The sequence below is a fragment of the Mustela nivalis genome (genome assembly GCF_964662115.1).
Source record: "Mustela nivalis genome assembly, chromosome: 13".
NCBI classification, from domain to species: domain Eukaryota; kingdom Metazoa; phylum Chordata; class Mammalia; order Carnivora; family Mustelidae; genus Mustela; species Mustela nivalis.
Genome location: NC_139032.1, coordinates 5,323,616 through 5,342,067, shown reverse-complemented (window position 1 = coordinate 5,342,067; position 18,452 = coordinate 5,323,616). Strand labels below are relative to the sequence as shown.

Here is an 18,452-nt window from a genome sequence, read left to right as displayed (position 1 = left end):
CTCCCAGGTGCCCCTACAGGAGAATTTTTTTTATTTTATTTTTTAAATTTATTTGACAGACAGAGATCACAAGTAGGCAGAGAGGCAGGCAGAGAGAGAGGGGGAAGCAGGCTCCCCGCTGAGCAGAGAGCCCGATGCGGGGCTCGATTCCAGGACGCTGGGATCGAGACCTCAGCCAAAGGCAGAGGCCCCAGCCCACTGAGCCACCCAGGCACCTACAGGAGAATTTGTATATGTATTTTTCCAAGGACAGGGGAGTGTATAAAAGATACCTCCTATGATGTCTAGACAGCATTAGGTACATATCTAAGAGGGAAATCATTGTTTTACTTAAAATATATAATGTTTATAAAATGATAAACATTATATATTTTTCCAATACCCACACTTAGAAAAAAATTTAAGAACCTACCTAATAAATATGTGAGACAGTGCATACTGTGTCACAGCCTTTAAGAGGAATGTAAGCAAAAAACAGGAAAAGTTGAAGACCATCGCCTGAGAGTATCCGATCGTGATCAGGGGAGACCCAGTGCCTCAGTTAGGATCTGCTTCAATAAAACAGGACAGGAAGAAGTCTGTACTTTTTCCTTAAAATGCCTGATCTATGGCATAAACTTGAAAACAGGTTTATAGCACCTACTTCGATATCTGGGCAGTAGTTGATATTAAATATAGTGAAAAGAGAACTACTTTTTTTAAAGCACAGGAAAAACAGTATTAGGTAGAAGGGCTGGAGAGGCTAAAAGACCCAGGATCACAGGGACCAGACAGGCAGCTGTAGCGAGGAACCTGTCTGAGAGAGGGTAGGGAGCGTGGCTGCAGAGAAGAGGCCGGAGAGCCCAGCGACTGAGCCCGCACGCTGAGAACTGGCCTGAGCCAAGGATCCCAGACAGACCCCGAAGTCCTGGGAACAGAAAGGCCAAACCAGCCCCCAAAGGCCTAGTAGGAAATGAGGAGGGGGATGGGAGAGCGCCGACCCCCAGAGCGGACTGAGGCTCACAGAAGTCTTCCAAATCCACAAAAAGGCCCAGGCTAGATGGGAGTTCCACTTGAGCGAGCAGAGGAAGGAGGCAACAAGGCTTCCATTTTCTCTCCCCATGGCCTTGACCCTGAGGACGGGATGACAAAGGACCTGGAGAGGAAACGGCCCAAGGGAAGCAGGGCAGCCTTGAAAGGGTAAGGGACAGTGGCCTCTGGACCTAGAGAAAGCATTGGCTTAAAGCACTTACTGATGGGGCTAAGTCTCTCCCTTTCCTCCTTTGGGGAACCAAAAAGGCAATAAGGAAAGCTGGAGTTTGACAATGACCTTCTGAATTCCGCAGTGGGCAAAAGCTCCCGGGGAGTACAAGCTGTGTAACCCAAGGGTCCTCCCCAGTCATCCGACAGAGGAATTGGGAGCAAGCCTAAAGGATTTCCCTCAGCGATTCCTAGAAACCTGCCTACATTCTGTAAGACCAAGGCGTGTGCAACTACATTTTTTCACCTTCGTTACCATCCTTACGATGATAGAGCAGATAATGCCACCTGCTGCTTATCTCTATTTCAGAGATGCCAGAGTGTGGCCAGTCGCGTAGGGATCCTTCAGTCAGAGACGACCAGGGAGACAGAGACCATTCAAACCGGCAGAAATTTAAATTTGAAAACAGAAATTCTTTTACTAGAACAGAGTGACTAATCAGGGGGAACAGGGAGGCAAATCAGCAATAACGAGAAGCTGCTGCCTGCACTGCACTGGAGGGAGAGGAAGAGCGCAGGGCTAATGGAGCTCAGCGACCGGAGTCACGGAGACGCTAGAACCACAGCAGGCCCATCCAGCGGCAGCAGGAGGAAGGAAGAGCTGTGCGGGCTGCTGGAGAGGCTCTTGGAGCATAGGGTATTGGGGGGAAACACCGTAACTTCTCCCTCCTGTTTGCCCTCCAGACTTCCCACTGTGCCTCCTGTGGGCTGTCGGGAGCCTGGGAGACCCGGCCTGCAGGAGTCAGCCTTCACGCAGTGCAGAGCAGAGCAGAACACTTGCAGGATGGATTTGAGGACAGACAGGCCCAGGATCCACACAGCACAAATCTTGTGCGTAAACTGGTAAAATGTGAGATGAATGGTGGTGTAATTGACCACAACTGTAGCAGACTCAACAGCTGGGAGGTGTTGACTCAAAGCTGACAAAGGGTGATAGATGCTCTTGGGTCAACCAGGAGACAGTCTGCAGGAGCCCACAGAGTTGTTATAGCCAACAAAGCTGTACCTGGATCATTCATTTAATAACATTTATGACTTCAGGCTGCATGAAAACCCCAATGTGGGCCTAAAATGTGCTCAACACATGGAAGTAGTCATCCTGTGCTTCATACTGCTTAGGTAAAATCTGGAATATAGATCATGTTACATTGGAAAACAAAGTGAATCCAAAGACTGGTATGTGGAACTGGGTCTAAAAACTGTCCTGTGAGATATGTTTGAAGAAAGTAGGCATGTTTTACCCAGAAGGGAAAGACTATATGGAATCTTGCCACTTACCTTCAAATACCCAAAGGATCATATTCAGCAGCTAATGATCATTGCTAATATTAATTGAATTTTTACTATGCTCTAGGCACCTAGCTCATTCAGTCACTCTAACACCTCTGTTAAGGATAGTTATTATCATACCTGGTTATAAAGGAGAAACTTGAGGGCTTTAAAGGTCACATAACCAGCCATTGGCTCAAGCCTAATCTAACCACGTTCTTAACTACTATGTAGCTCATACATTGACTTAGTAAACCAGACAGTTATCCAGGGGTTGAAGCTGCCAAGAGGCAAAGTTTGACTTGGGAGAAGAATGATCTTTCCAGTGAAAGTTTAACTTTCTTATTGTCCAATCATGGTAATGGCTGCTCCTAGCAGGAGAAGTTTCCATTTATAGATGCATTTAGCCAAAAGTTAGTTCTCTAGCAGCTTACCGATATCAGAAAAGATAATCTTTTAAAAAAAGGAAGAAAAAAGAAAAGATAATCTTTATTTTATTTATTGTTTTTTAATTATTTGTTTGTTTATTTTATCTTTTTTTGTTTATTTCTTTTATCTTAATTAAAGATAAAAAGGGACATTTCATCAGGATAAAGAAGTCAATATGAGAGGGAGATGTGTTTATGTCTAACAACATAACTTCAGAACATATAACACACACAAAAATTCTCTAAAAGCAGAAGTAGATCCATAATCTTTTGGAGATTTCAGCTCATCTCTATTACAACAGGTGAAGTAAACAAATAGAAGAATTGTGTAAACATAGGCATCTTGGCCTATTGACACGTGTGAAACTTATACCCAACAAGAGCCGAGTAGGAAGTTGGACTCGTTTGAATTGTAAGATCACTTTTAGCTCTGAAATTCTAAAATTTACTCATCATTTCCTACGAATAGCCCCCTTGATGCAGCTTCCCCATTGTGTGTGGCTGATAGTGATGCCTTTCCCCCACTTCCCGAACTGCACAAGGCTGTGGAGGCGTCTTTAATATTGTATACATGCCGGTTGTGAGTGCCCATCCCTTTTCCCCACCTTGCTGGTTCTTCTAGTTGAACATCTCTCTCATCTTCTCCATCATTTGTATATCCCAGGTTACAGACTCAGCCTCCCTTCTGATTCTTGACCCTCCTACCGATGAAATCACCTCTCAACATGGCCCCCAAGAGCAGCTTCTTGTTCTGAGCTCCCCTGCAGGAATGGGCCAGACCTTCATATGCAACACATTGCATCCATTTGTTCTCCTCCATCCCTCCCCCAAGACCCCAGTGCTTACAGAAATCACCTGCACTGTAATAGGATAAATGATCGTAAGAGGACATCAAGCCAAGTGGAAATAGTATAGATAAATAAAATGAAAGATAAGCGAGTCCTCAAAATGCATGCTTCAGATACTGTTAAATTGCCAGAGGTAGATAAAAATTGGCTTAAAGGAGACTGGTAAGTCTAACCAGTTCAAGTTCTCAGTAGGCTGCTTCAAACCTGATTCTCCTCATGTTCTACTAGTCCCGTGTGCCCCTAAGTCCCCGCCCTTCCTGTGTCTGTTGCTCCATCCCCAAACATTTTGCTATTACATAGACAATCATCCTCTTATGATGATTCAGAATAATGTAGCCATGAAGGGCATGAGTTCAAGTCCCCCACCCCACCCCAGATTCCAGCTGTTTCCCTGTTTATAAAATAGGACAATGAATTTTACCTAACTCCTCGGGTCCTTACAGAGTTTAAATGAGATAATGTATGTTAAAGAGATAGAATCAGATTTCAGAGCCACTCACCTCTGTTCCTCTCTAAGCTATACATACAAGAATCAATAACCAAATGGGAAATGAACTCCATTTTTTAAATTCATAACCAGATGAGCACATGATTTTCTCCTTTTCCCTCTCCCAACCTCAGGGCTTCTTCGGTGGTCTACACTGGAGAACAAAGTGAATCCAAATACTCTTTTTTCTTGCACCCTCATCTTAGCTTAGAGTTCAGGTTTGCAGAAAACCCTGAAGTTACTCATTTATCCAGCATCATGGGTGAGAAAGTTCACCTCACCCACCCAGTTACAAGCAGAAGGTGGAAAACCATGAGTAGGGAAGATACCAGAGGTTTTTGAGCTAGGCCAGCCAGTGCGCCCAGCTGAGTAGCTTTCCCACATGGAGGCAAGAACTTAAGAGAGGGCTGCGGGGGACGCCTGGGTGGCTCAGTTGGTTAAGCAGCTGCCTTCGGCTCAGGTCATGATCCCAGCGTCCTGGGATCGAGTCCCACATCGGGCTCCTTGCTCAGCAGAGAGCCTGCTTCTCCCTCTACCTCTGCCTGCCATTCTGTCTGCCTGTGCTCTCTCTCTTCCCCTCTCTCTCTCTGATAAATAAATTAAAAAAAAAAAAAAGTAAAAAAAAAAAGAGAGAGAGGGCTGCGGGTTGTGAACTGCGCTTCAAGACTCAGTCACCCAGTCCAGAGAACTGTGACCCACTGAGCATCTTTGACCATAACTAATCAAGTTAGCAACTCCTAACACAGGGACACAAAGGGGCAAAAATTGTGAAGAGGGGCCTGAACATTCCTTTCCCCTCTGCAGGATGTAAAATCACAGGGCACAAAGTTGAGCACCTAGAAAACCCTTAGTACCTCACTGTTAACGTGATTTTAAGTTAAAATCACTTTTCACAAAGGGTATGCTCATTTCTACTCCTCCCAACAATTTAAGAAAAATAGTTTTGTCACCCTTGTGCCATATATGCGATAAAAATTTGCATCAAAATTCTGTTTCTTAAATATTTCCTACCTAATGAAAGCTAGTATGCATTTCTTCTTCCCTTCACTGAAAAATCAACAGGTTACTTCCTATATTCCTTGGTATTTGCATGTGTTATTAATATTTGTTTTAGGCTATCATCTGAAATAATTGGACAATTTGTCCCTGTGTCTTCAATGTCACTTCAATGTCACTTGTATTCATTTTAGATCTGTTTCCTAGAGGGCAGGGAGCAATGTTTGATTAATTCACTCAGCATGTACCACAAGTGTGTGCGGCTCACTGTGTGTGTGTGTGTGTGTGTGTGTGTTGGACAGGAGAAGCAAGTAACAGATATAGTCCATTCTTGACTACTTATAGACAGACTCTAGGTCTTTGTTTTTTCTCCTCCTAATCTCACAGAGAAGAAAGGAAAGAGGGAAGTGGGAAGAGAATTTTCTCCTGTAGAAGCAGCAACAAATAAACCAAGAATATGGGGATGATCAAGGGATTTTATTTATCCCCTCTCTTTTCTCCAGTCCTCAGCCGTGAAATAATTTGGAATAATACAGGAAGCCACAGAGTGTGGTGGGATAAAGTACTGTTGAGATGTGCAATCAGACTTCCGGTGTGCAAACATCGACTCTCCCAGTTATTAGCCCCGTGACTCTGGGAAAAATACTCAATCTCACTTCAGTTACTTCCAACAAAAATTGGGACTATCAACGATGCCATTTTTGTTATAAGAATTATATCATTCAGTGTAAATGGGATGCTATTTGAGGCAAAGAAATGTGTAAAATAAGGCCATTATTACTTAGTATCGATAATGATAATTTTATTCATTTCACATGTTATCAAGTCCAAAGCCGTCTCGGAACCAGAAAAGCAAGATTATTTCTTTTTCTTCTTTTATTATCCAGCTTCCTACAAGGAAATAAACACCTATTTACTTAGGATCCCGGGGGTAGATGAGGTAGAGCTCACCTGCCAGGCCGAAGGTTATCCGTTGGCAGAAGTATACTGGGAAGACGTCAGCGCTCCTGCCAACACCAGCCACATCAAGACCGCTGATGGCCTCTACCAGGTCACCAGCATTCTGCGCCTCAAGCTGCACCCCGGCAGGAACGTCAGCTGTGTGTTCTGGAACGCTAACATGGACGAACGTACCTCAGCCGTCATTGAATATGGTGAGAGTGGTAAGAGTGGCTCCCCCCTTCCTAACTCCCTCGGTCAGGGCTTAGGCAGGAAAGAGATGGCACACTCAGAATGAGTCATTTGAGGACAGAGGGATGAAAGACCTATGTATGAAGGTGCGGCAGGATTTAGAGAAGCTAGTAAGCATATTGCAGGACCCTGGGGCCTCCCCAGTCAGAGAAGCAGTTACCACTGTTGGAGGGATTACTGAATCCTGGGAAAGGGAGCTGCAGGGAAAGTGCCCCTTGACCTGAGCAGTGGCCTCCAATAGAGGGACTCCGCCACCTGTAACAACTCTGCATGATGGAAGCTGGGCCAATGAACTCCCCGGCCTCCGCCTCCTCCCACCCGCCAATCTCCTGCTGGTGTCTCCCATTGGCTGAAGCCACTAGAAGTCAGAAAACAAGGGAGTCCACTGATGGGTTCCATCAAGGTCAACCTCTCAGAGCTCCGAGCACAGTGTGGCAGTGTAGAGAATGGATCTGAAGAGGAAACAGAAAATATCCAGCACAAAAGCTAGTCGCTGTGACTCAGGCACAGTGCAAGGAATCAGCAGGATGGATATTACTTTGCTGGCTTTGCTGATAATCAAGTGGTTATGGGGTTTCCAAGGAAAACTGGTCTTTTGTAAAATCAGAGCCTTTGCTGAGTATGCTGAGTCCCACCCTTTAGATCTTCAGACACCAGGACAATTTCAAACGATTTTGGGAGTCAGGCTATTTTTTATTTGCTGAAAAAGACCATTTATTTGCTGAGTAAGAGCAACTTATATCTAGTACCAAATTTCTTTCATAAGAGGTCACTTTACCACCAAGCACGTCATAATTTTCCTAGTGCTCCTATAACAAATTACTGCAAACTTCCTGGGCGTAAGACAACATTAATTAACTTACGCTTCTGAGAATCAGAAACCCAAAAGGGGCTGTGCTGGGTTCAAACCAAGGTGTTGATAGGGTGACAGAGCCTCTAAGGGAGAGTTCCTTTTCTCATCTTTCCCAGTTTCTAGAGATCACCTGCCTTCCTTAGCTCATGGTTCCTTCCTCCCCCTGCAGAGCCAAAAGCTACATCCCTGAGACCTCTGCTTCTGTGTCCTCACATCGGTCTTTAATTCTCCTGCCTTGCTCTTCCACCTTATAAAGACCCTTCTAATTTCATTGGATGCCTTCCCGCAACCCAATAATTCAGGTTAACTTTCCCATTTCAGGGTCCTGAATATAATCACATCTGCAAAATCCCTTTTCCCATGTGGGATAACATGTTCACAGGTTTCAGGGATTCAAACATGGACCTCTTTGAGGGGACTCAGTATTCTCCTACCATACCAGCAAAGGACATAATCTCCGAATAAAGGACAGTCCCTAGCACTACTTAATATGACTTTATAGAAAATACACTGTGTTGTCATTGTATTTCACCTTTTGCCCTTCATGTTAGTTAGGCAAAACAGAGCATGCGATAGGAGCTTGTGTAGCATCTAAGTATTTGGGTGGCGACCTCAGGGAGCAAAAAAGAGAGGTTGGGGAGATTCAGACAGAGCAGAAGGAAAACTAAACATAAGAGTACATTATCAAATTTGTTGCTGTTGGGAAAACAGAGCCCAGATACCCAAGGACCACCTGAGAAGTGTTCAGATGGCCTCCTCAGATGCTCACTCAGAGCACATCAAGTGGAGGTCATCTGCTCTCACCCCTGCAGATTGACAGTGGTGTCCAGGATTGCACAGTCCATTCCCCCATGAGCTATGCATGCATGTGTGCTGAGTGAGCGCCCCACCCCAGCATCTGCACTGAAAGAAAAGTAGCCATTTGAGGTGATTGAAATCCATTTAGACTTCTGCTGAGCCATGGCTGAAGTTAGAGGTGAAGTGAGAAGCAGTGGGGTAGGACTACAGCGGTCTGTCCCTTGCATGCTCAAGTTCAACTATGACCCTACATTAAGTCCACTGTGACTAAGCCTTCAGGCTGGGAGGCAGCCATGATCTCTTCAAAAGATTTCATATGCAAGAATTCAGAGAACAGATTACAGTTCCTGCTGCTACAGTTGATCCCAAGCCATAACTGGTCATTGAGATCTCTCTCATCCACCGGACAGTCTAGGTTTCCCTCACTCAGCACTTCAGATGGCACAGTCTGCTTCTCTTGGGGTAGGAAGAGGACTGGAGACTCTGAGTTTCAGGCCTGAGAGAACTGAGCCTTTAGTTGCCTTGCCCTGAACAGTGGTCGCAATTACCTTTTCATTGTTACTATCGAGCAGGTCACAAAAATCAGAGACTCACGTGGTGAGGAAGGGGAGCTGATGAGCCCAGGAGCCATGTCAGGGGGTGGTTGCATGGCTACAACTCTGGCAAGGATGGGTGAAAGATCTCTAGCTGCACAAAGGTCTCCTTATCTCTTCACCAGCTGCATGTATGAGTGATCTCCCAGAAGATCCTGAGCGGATGTAGACCCACAAGCTGTTGAGTCTGCGGTCAGCTACGCTGGCTTCCATGGAAAGAAGGGCCACCCTACTTCATCTGTAACTTTTCACTAGTTCAAGGTTTCCAGAGGAATGATCAGTGTGCCCTTTCACTTCTCCACCACAAAGAAAAAAATACTGATGTAATCAGTGGTGCAAAGGCTAGATTCTCGTTATTTCTAAATTCATCTTACCCAGGCCCCTATTTCCCTGACCCTTCTGGAAAACCACATTCCATCCAAAGTATTAGCTTGCACTTAACTAGGCAAGAGATTCCACACAGCAAAGGACAGTTAAGCAATTCCAAGAAAAATAAATCCCCCTGTGATTGTTAGCATTTAAATGCCTCTAAAGTTCTAGTATGAATCAGTTACAGCTCAGTTTTCATAAGGTGACAAGTCTGGGGATCGTCACTGTGATAAAAAGAGATAGAAAATTTTTAAAGACCAACTTGCCTAGTTTACCATTTTTACTAGAAGTTGACCCTAAAAATGAGGCGTTTCTTATGACTTCATTTCTACCAAGATACTTAAGAGTTATATCCATGCTTCTACCCACTGACATTGTTCCTGGGTTCTAGTCAGCTCCCCTTCCTCACCATGTGCTCTCTGAACTTGTTTGCACATCTCCCACTCTCGTGATTTCTTTGCTCAGGCAGTTTCTCTCCACATAAAATATAATCACCCTCTTCACCAACTTGAAGCCCACCCTCTCTCCAGAGCAGCTTAGATAACTCCGGCACACAAGAGGTTTTTACCTTATCTCTCCTCCTAAAACTGGTTACATGTACCATGACTTTGTTTGCCTGTGACTATATATGTCTTTTATTGTTCGTTGCTATTTTACTTTCCATGTATTTTAATTGTTCACATGGGTCTTCTTTATACCCAGATGAAAGCAAAAACAGAGCAGTCTCCCTATTCTAAGTATTCAATAAATGACAGATTAGTGGGTTGGAAGATGAGCCTTAATAATCCCAGTCCCATTATCCCAGCTTCCAGACTGTGTGGGCTGCCAGATATCAGCAGTCAAATGATCTCGTTTGTGGTCCAAATACCAGCAACAAATGACCAAAGTCATACATCCTCCCACGGTTCCTCACATCTAATTCTCAAAGGGATTTTTAAGTTGCCTTATGACTGTCCCCTTTCTACTCATTCTCATCAGTTGTGCTGCTCATTGCTGACTTCTGTGACCTACCACATACTTCTTCAGAAGTCAAAGAGAGTGTGGTGATGGGAGGTGCTCCAGTGGCTCTAGGATATGACTGAACATCTTAATTTTTAACCAGAAATGAAAGGTCAATGAAACCATTTTCTTTTTGAAACAGGGGTTCTTCTGCTTGGCCAGTTGTTGCATTTTCATGAGGACATGTAATGAAATTGGAGACTGGAAATGACTCTAACAACATTCTTGTGGGGTGGGAAGTGAAGCCTTCCCAAAAGACCTGGAGGGGACTCTCTGACAGTCTTCAAGAGTCTTTAAATCCTCTTTCTGCTGCTGTTAGCTTTGAGAACATGAACATAGAACCGAGACATCCTAGAACTTGGTCTCACATTTGTAGAATAAGGGTGAATAATGATAGATGCCTTAGAGCATGATTGTGGGGATTGAATGAAACATGCTTGCAATGTGGAAATGGGGAAAAAGATAGTGTCTCTAACAAGAGTGCATGGGATTGTGGCAAGGATAAAACATAGTTCTCCATTGCATCATTGTATCATTGTTAAGTAACATGTAATTATTGTAAAATAATCTATAAGAATATATATTAGGGTATAGACTAGGCTTCCATAACAGAGAGACCTCAAAATATGACTCCAACAAGACGGGAACATATTTCTCTCCTATGTAATATTTAAAGACAGAAGGTGACTCAAAGCAGGGAAGTATCTACATTCTGTTCCTTCTGGGTTCTTTCCATCTTCTTGCTCCCCCATTCTGTAGAATATTGTCTCTTTGGAACTGTCAAAGCTGGATGACTACCACATCCATGTTTCCAAAAGGGAGAAGAATGGTGGAAGACAGATCCATTATCTGAAGGCCAAGACTCAGAAGACCCATGACCTGAACTGAGTTTTCATGGTTGGTCATGCCTAACTGCAGGGGAAGCTCCAAAATATAGTCTTGAGGAGCCGTGTGTCCAGCTAATGCCCTAATAGGGAAGACAGAGTGGATTTAAGGGATAAACATCAGTCTGCCACAAGATAACTAAGGACAGGAAGAATTGGGCCAGGCAGACTAGGTAGACAGATGATTAATTTATCACCCCAAATCCTTATCGACATCTTTCATGTAAATGGTATTTGGGTCTATAGGGGATTCAGAGGTGACTCAGGTGAAGTCTTTGCACTCCAAATCCTTACAGGTTGAGCACAACGATGTTCATTGTTAGAAAATCTTCAGGGATGGATAGAGCTTATGTATGTGGAAGGGGCTTTGAAGGAACCTGCAAAGGACACAGGTTTGCAGGGTGGTGCTGTGGCAGGGATTTCTCCTGCTGTGAGGACTCTGAAGGTCCCAGGGCTCCTTGACTCATGTAGCCACTGCAGTGGTTCTTAGTAAGCATTTCCTAAAAAGTAAAGAAGCAGTTGTAGTCAGTGTGGGTTATCCAACGTGTAGATGAGCAGAGCTTCTGAATCCTTTCTTCCTTACTGTTTTCAGTAGAGACAAATACCTGTGGGGCCTGAGCTTTCGATCAAACAGGCTCACAACCCTGACTTTGCCACTTAGTTAGCAGTGATAACCTCAGATAGATTATTAAGTATCTCTGAGCCTTACTTTCTGAGCTTTAAAATGAGAGGCTCAGATTAAATGATCGTCTCAGCTAAAACAATCAATGATTCTCAGAAGGTATTGAGATGGGAGAGAGGGAAGGCAGTTGGCAGGACCGAGCCCTTCCTCCTCAGCAGTTTTGCCAGGTTTTTCCTGGACTAGGCTCTTGTGTTTATTCTGTATAAATTACTCCACAGGGCAAAATTCAGGCTTTTGGAAAAAAGTACAGCTTACTTTGGGTAGTCTTCTACCTCCTATTATGAAGCCCCCTCCAGTCCTTCCCATTGTCAGTCTGGAGCCCTTATTTTAATCTATAGATACCCACAGCTCTCCTCCACAAGACCTTCCCTGGTCTCCAAAATTGTTCATCTCATCCACCTCTCTACTAAACTCACATTTTCCTCAGTGCCAGAACATTGATTAGCTGAGCCAAGGAAAGAGCTCATTGTAGTGATTCATACTGCGGTATGAATGATTGGATTTTGTATGTTAACACTATTTACAATATTATATTTTCCCAAAAGATCCTGTTCATTCTTGAAATTGAATGATTAATGGCATGGCTTCTGAGCACTGCAAGTGCTTGACAATGGAGAGAGAAGACATGTTTGGGTTCAGGGACTATCCTACTGGAAACAAAATTGATAATGATAGGTAGATAGATAGATGGATGGAGGTATCAGAACGATGAAAAACACAGAATCTGGAACCAGACAGCCTAGGTTATATCTCAGCTCTGTCTCTTACTGTGTAACTTTGGGAAAGTTTCCTCGACTCTCTGCACCTCACTGTCTTTATCAGGAAAATGAGGGTCATTGCAAATCCTGCCACGTAGGGGGTTGTGAGAAGGAAATGAGATAGTACACGCAGCACACACAGATTAGTACCTGGCATGGAATAAATGCTCGCTGCACATTGGCTGTGTTGGCTATAATCTACTCAGAGGGCCAACTTGTTGGTTTGCCTCTAAGCTACCATGTAATGTGATTCTGGTGCTTTTCTTTCATCCAGGTGGCAAAGAACCTGAAACCTCTTCAAACTGGCTGCTTCCTGTTTTCATCCCTTCCTTCATCATTGTTTTGATATTCGTAGCTACAATGATAGGCCTAAGAAAACAGCTCTTCCAAAAGCTTCCTTTTAGAAAAGGTAAGTACCTAAGTTTTATTCAAGGTAACTGAATGGACTGGTGTCTGCAGTGTGGGGCTCTCTCCAGTGGCCTACAGCTTCCCAGTTTCCCACGAATCTCCTCAAAGCGTCACTTTGGGCTCAGAGGGCCCATCCTGATGATTTTTCCCCAGAAGATAATGGCTCTAGTCCTCAGTGAGCTGAAATCCCCACGCTGTTTTAAAAGGAATGTTTTGTTCCTGTGCTAAAATAGTTCGCTTTGTTCTTTGAGCTAAGAAGTGTCATTAGCCTCATGAGATCAGTGTTATTTTGGCAATGTGGATGGCTGTGTGTCAGAGTTCGTGGGTAGAAGGCTACCAAGATCGCTTCAGGCGATTCCTTCAGTTCTCATCCCTCGATTCCCCCAACTGGGTATAAGGCTGAGCTAAGCCTTCCCCCAAGCCCCCAGGAATCTGAATGCCCTGGTTCGTAAGGAAAGGAGAAAAGTGTGTGAGGCCATTTGGGGACAGGAAAAGCGCCTGTTTTGATGGTGCCCTGAAGTCTTTCAGCAGCTCCAGGAGTCCTTCCGTAGCCTGTCCTATTGTCACCCATCCACTCCTGTTGTGCAACATTTGAACCATGGCCACGATATCTGCAGACTGTCTGGTACTTTCCTAAGCTATTCCTTTGTCAGCACCCAGTGAGCTCCTCCCAAAGTCTCCACATGGCCTTGTCTATAGAAAAGAGATGACATGTGGAAATAATTCCTTAGGAATTCAGTGTGGCCACTCTTTGAGAATTGGGGGACCTTTAGGTTGTTGTCATGCTACATCTATAGTCTAACTTCTGTGTTCTCTTCTGCCATAAGATATTCTCTCCTTCTGCTCTGATACTCTCTCTCGTGCTCTGTTTGTCCATTGCCCTATGTATGCATCAACTTGTGTGCTAACCACAAAACCCTCTACTATAAAATCTGAGGTATTATTGTCAACAGAAAGGGGGATGAGGGTTGAGGAGGAAGGAAGAAGTGAAGAAGGAAGGGAGGAAAAGAGGAAGAAGGAGAAAAGAAAAAGAAAGAGAGAGAAATTATAGAAATGGAGAAGAGCATCTCACCATAAAGGAGGATTTCCAGCATCTGATAGAACTTTAACTAAACGAGATCACTTCTGCAAGTGACCCCAGAGAAGCATGGCAGATGCCCCTCATTAGAATCTTGACTTCTGCCATCTTCTTTCTCCTCTCCCTTGCACACCCCTCAGAAACAGATTTATACCTAGTTCCAGGCCTGGGGCCTGCGAACCCTTCAGTCACCTCAGGAATGAGCAAGAATTTTCTGTCCTGACTCTTTGGAAGAATGAAATGGGTCATACTCAAGATAGAGAAGAAAAACTTCTTCGCCTCAACCTTCATCCCAGTCTCAAGAAGGGGCAAGGATATCTGTAGCTCCAAGCTGGGTGTAAGACTCGGGTGCCAACTGTGGTGGGAGACCCTTGTTGCTAACGAGAGTTAAGCGACTAAATCTGCAGATGGTTCCTTTTTTGTTTTGAATGAGCCAGAGTAAAATCATGGCTGCCTATATAATACCCACTCGTCACCCCCACCCCACCACTCGCGTGCACTGAGATCTGTTTTCTCTCATGGGAGACACATGCACATGCGGAAATGCATCTGCCATGCGCACAGACTCATGTGTCATGGAAAAAGGTTGAGAATGGCTGGCACTGTTAGTCAAGCTTCAAGCCAGGGTCAGAAGGCTAGGTCTGCACCCAGTGCTGCCATGTATTAGCTCCATGATCTTGTATGAGTCACCTAACTTCTCTGAGATGGCTTTTCTACCTGTAAATGGGTGGTTACATGAGAATGAGCTCTTCATGGCTTATCAACCCAACCTCACTGTCCCTCTCAGAGTTCACCTGAACTAGAACAGGACCTTCCAAGCTGTCTCCCTCCATCCACTCCTGCCACATCCGATATGGTCTATTTTCACTTATAGCTGGAACAGGCTTTCAGGGCACTGAATTAGAAGAACATGCAGCCAAGAATACTTTATCCAGCAAGACTGACATTCAAAATGGATGGAGAGATAAAGAGTTTCCAAGACCGGCAAGGCTTAAAAGACTATGCAACCACCAAGCTGACACTGGAACAGGCTTTTAAATGCCACAAGTCTACCATGTCTCCATGATTGGACCTCCTCCATGGCTTCCTTCAATTCTGAGTTTTCTCAGGCAACATTCTCTCTCCTCTTCCTCCTCCTTCTTCTTCTTCTTTTAAAATTCATCATTATCTTTCATTTTTAGTAATTTTGTTCAACATCAATTTTTATATTAACAACATACAATGTATTATTGGTTTCAGAGGTACAGGTCTGAAATTCATTTTATATAACACCCAGTGCTCATTACATCACGTACCCTCCTTAATGTCCATCCCCCAATTACCCCACCCCCCTTCCCTCGGGCAACCCTCAACATTTGTTCTTCTTAAAGTACTTCTTTCTCCTTGTTCACCGAAGTTTGTCATCCTTCAAATCCCAGTGAAGCTGCCACTTCATCAAGCCTCCCCTGATTCTGCCCCCTCGTCACACCCATTACAGCAAATCCCCTTGTGAGATGCTTCCGTAGTACCTACGTCCTCTTTCAATACACTCAGCACACCCTTATATATCTAGGGCCCCTTTTAATACCCTGGGCCCCAAATGCAATTGCCTCCCTTTCAATTTTCCAATTAATTCCTTGAGCACCCACTTGCCTGTCTTAGCCAGAAGTCCAATGTCTCCCTCTTACAGCTTCTACTTCCCCACCTCCCACAGACTGTCAGGAGGCTAAATTCGCCAACAGTGCTCCTGCTTCCGAACAGGCCGGGAGGCTCCTGGGGAGCCAGGTCAGTTCCCCAGCGGGCCCTGGTTTTGAGCTGCTGCTATTCCCACTCCTGCCATGTGCATCTCTATTCCCTCTGGGGAGGGAGGTTCTCCATCCCCCAGTCTTGCTCGTCTAGATCCCGACACAGACCAGAATGATCCAACATGACTACTTTCTGGCTCCCCTCACTTGTTCTGCCATTGCTCCCACAGCAAGACCCTCGGGAGCTGATGAGGCTGAAAGGGCTTCCTGCTTTAACTACCGCTGCGCCCAACCAGCCTCCTCGCCTCAAGGCCTTCACGTTAAGCCTGAGATGTCAGTCTTAACTTCCTTCTCTTGAGCTCCTCTTAGGGCCGGTGCTGTCCTGAACTTCTCAATCTATCTGAGAGAGTCAAGTAAAGGGGTGGCGATCTCAGCCCCGTTTGCCAAGAAGACCCCTTGGCTCCATTTACCCACCGATGTCTCAGTGCCCAGCTCTGCACACCATGATGCCTGGGGAGGGCAGCCGGGGTCGGTCCATAAAACGTTCTGCTTTCCGTCTCTACATAAGAGGAGCCCTCAAAGGTTCAGGGCTCCAGGTGACTCACTAGGTTCTGGAGAAGAATCTGGCAACTTCTATTGTAAAAATTATATCAAGTTCTTCTTCATAAGCGTAAGAGCTGTGTTTCTCTGATTCACTAATACATGTCCACTGTCTGAGACATTTCTTGGCATATGTAGATATTCAATAACGTTTTACACATTGAGCCCACTATATGCAGGTGCCCATGCTAACCTGCTCTTTATGGTGCAATAGCCATTCATGGTCATTTAAGTTTAAATTAAATAAAAATTTAATTCCTTGGTCACATCTTCAGTGCTTATACCTTGTTAATATTCAATAGTGGCAGTGGGACTAGAGGCCACTGCTTTGGACAGAGAAAATATACAAAACTTTCATCTTTGCAGAAAGTTCTGTTGGACAGCACTGAGCTAGACCCTTTACAAATTCTTGTTCCATTAATTTTGCAAAAACCGTGAGGCAAGGAGTAGTGTGTATATTGCAGATGAAGAAACAGAAATTCATAAAATATTCCCAACGTCATATAGCTGGGGTGTGAACACATGTCTGTCAGACACTAAAATGTGTGGGCTTTTTTGTTACCAAAGTGTTTAAAAAAAATTGGCTCAACCTGAAGAGTATTATTTTGAGCAATGGAAGGAGAGAGTTTCAAACCAAAAGAATCGAGGGGCTTGATTGTTGGCTGAGCCAATGGCAAAGCCAAGAACAGAATCCACAAAGTGTTGCCTAGATATCCAGAGACCAGATACCTAGGACATGCCTGTGGATCTTACTCACAGTATTTCTCAACCTCTCTAGGGTAAGGAACCATTTAGTCTTATATTTCTAATGTGCTAGGGTCAATGCTTTTGTAATATAAATACTAAAAATGGGATTACTAAAAAATAAAATAAAAAGACATACTAGCCCAGCTTTTACTGGATTCAATAAATATATGACATTTCAATGAACATCAAGGAAAAAACACAGTAAAAGAATTACTATAAAACTTTCTAAAGGTTTATGCTAGATCTCTGTAACTGTCTCATAGTGGGTTGGTAAGCAGTAGGTCACGTACCACCACTAACCCATGAGCTCTACACTTTGAATGGCACTGCCCTAAAAGACTGAGCCAGAAGTTTACAGGGATTTAAACCAAAGACCAAATATATTGGCCAAAGGTTGTGTAAGAACCACAGAATGGCAGCGATAACCCCAAGCCTTAGAGAGCAGTGCCCTGAAACTCCACCGTGTAAGGGCAATTTCTGTGGGTTAACTCCTAGACTCCTTTCAAATGTGAATCCTCTTAGAAGAGATGGCAATGCTGGATGGAGTCCCTCAAAGTCCAGGTCAAGGTCAGTATTATCATGAGGGAGTTCCTAAAAAGCTGGTGTGCAGAGCAAAAGCAGAATTAGGGATTCCCTGAGTTCAGGAACCTAGGCATCAAGCTCAAAGAAAATCAGAGTGAGGGGGGATGTGTGATGTCAGGGGTTGAAAAGAGAAGAAACCAGGGGAACATTGGTGAGCGGCATCCCATTATGTGAACTTGTGCTTCTGCCCCCGAGTTACTTTGGAATATTATCTGTCATGTCCACCGTAGTGTGAATTAATTGGTCCGACCTCTTGAAGTGAAGAGCAAAGCAGAAAATGGACAGAGAGTTCTGAAGCTGGAAGTTTCCTGGGCTGATTATTCAAATCAGCAGTGCCTCAGCCTCCCAGTGCCTCGGACCAGTGACTGAGAAAGGAACGGAAAGTAGAGGACTGCCTTGTTTGCAGTTTTCACCTAAGGGCACAATTCTCCCCTGTCTGTCCTTTAGCCTGAGGTCTAGAGCCACAGTGCACACTTGGACTTCTGCATGTGATTTATTTGGATTAAACTTTGTTTTGCTGTGTTTTCATCTAGAAACAGAATACTTTTCTCGTTACTCGTATTCCATCACTGGGATTTCTCTTTTTCAGACACAACAAAAAAATCTGTCGCCGCCATGAGGAGGGAAGTGGACAGAGCTGTGAGTACTCATGGTTTCTCTCACCTTTTTGTCTCCCAACTTGAATTAAGCAATGGCCCCTGTACTGTGAATGCACGAAGAGCAACGGGAAGCTTTCAGCCTGTACAGAACCTTCCCGTTGAATGGCACTCCCACTAGTTGTAACAACACACCCTTCTTGGGAAGATAAGGGTGTTTGGGTACAGCCGTAGAAAGTTGTAGAGACTTCAGTCTGTCTCTATTCCTAAGGGCGGCTGCACAGGACATCTGGGCTTAGATACTAAATAACACGGTTAACACT

At 44.4% G+C, this 18,452-nt stretch overlaps 1 protein-coding gene across 11 annotated transcripts in view; it reads left to right on the top strand.

The window, feature by feature from the left end:
- The window catches only part of PDCD1LG2 (programmed cell death 1 ligand 2), a 75,687-nt gene that overhangs the window by 25,973 nt on the left and 31,262 nt on the right, over window positions 1-18,452 (top strand). For 9 of the 11 annotated variants that reach the window (XR_014301565.1, XR_014301566.1, XR_014301567.1 and 6 more), the window contains exons 4-6: window positions 6,155-6,421; window positions 12,669-12,803; window positions 18,123-18,172. Coding sequence is in view for 4 of the 11 variants with exons in the window: in XM_082694328.1 (XP_082550454.1) it covers window positions 6,155-6,421; window positions 12,669-12,803; window positions 18,123-18,172 (452 nt within the window). In the remaining 7 variants the exon portion in view is untranslated. Of the gene's footprint in view, window positions 1-6,154; window positions 6,422-12,668; window positions 12,804-14,754; window positions 17,054-18,122; window positions 18,173-18,452 lie in introns of those variants that run through there. The other 2 variants (XM_082694329.1, XM_082694327.1) reach the window with 1 other exon arrangement.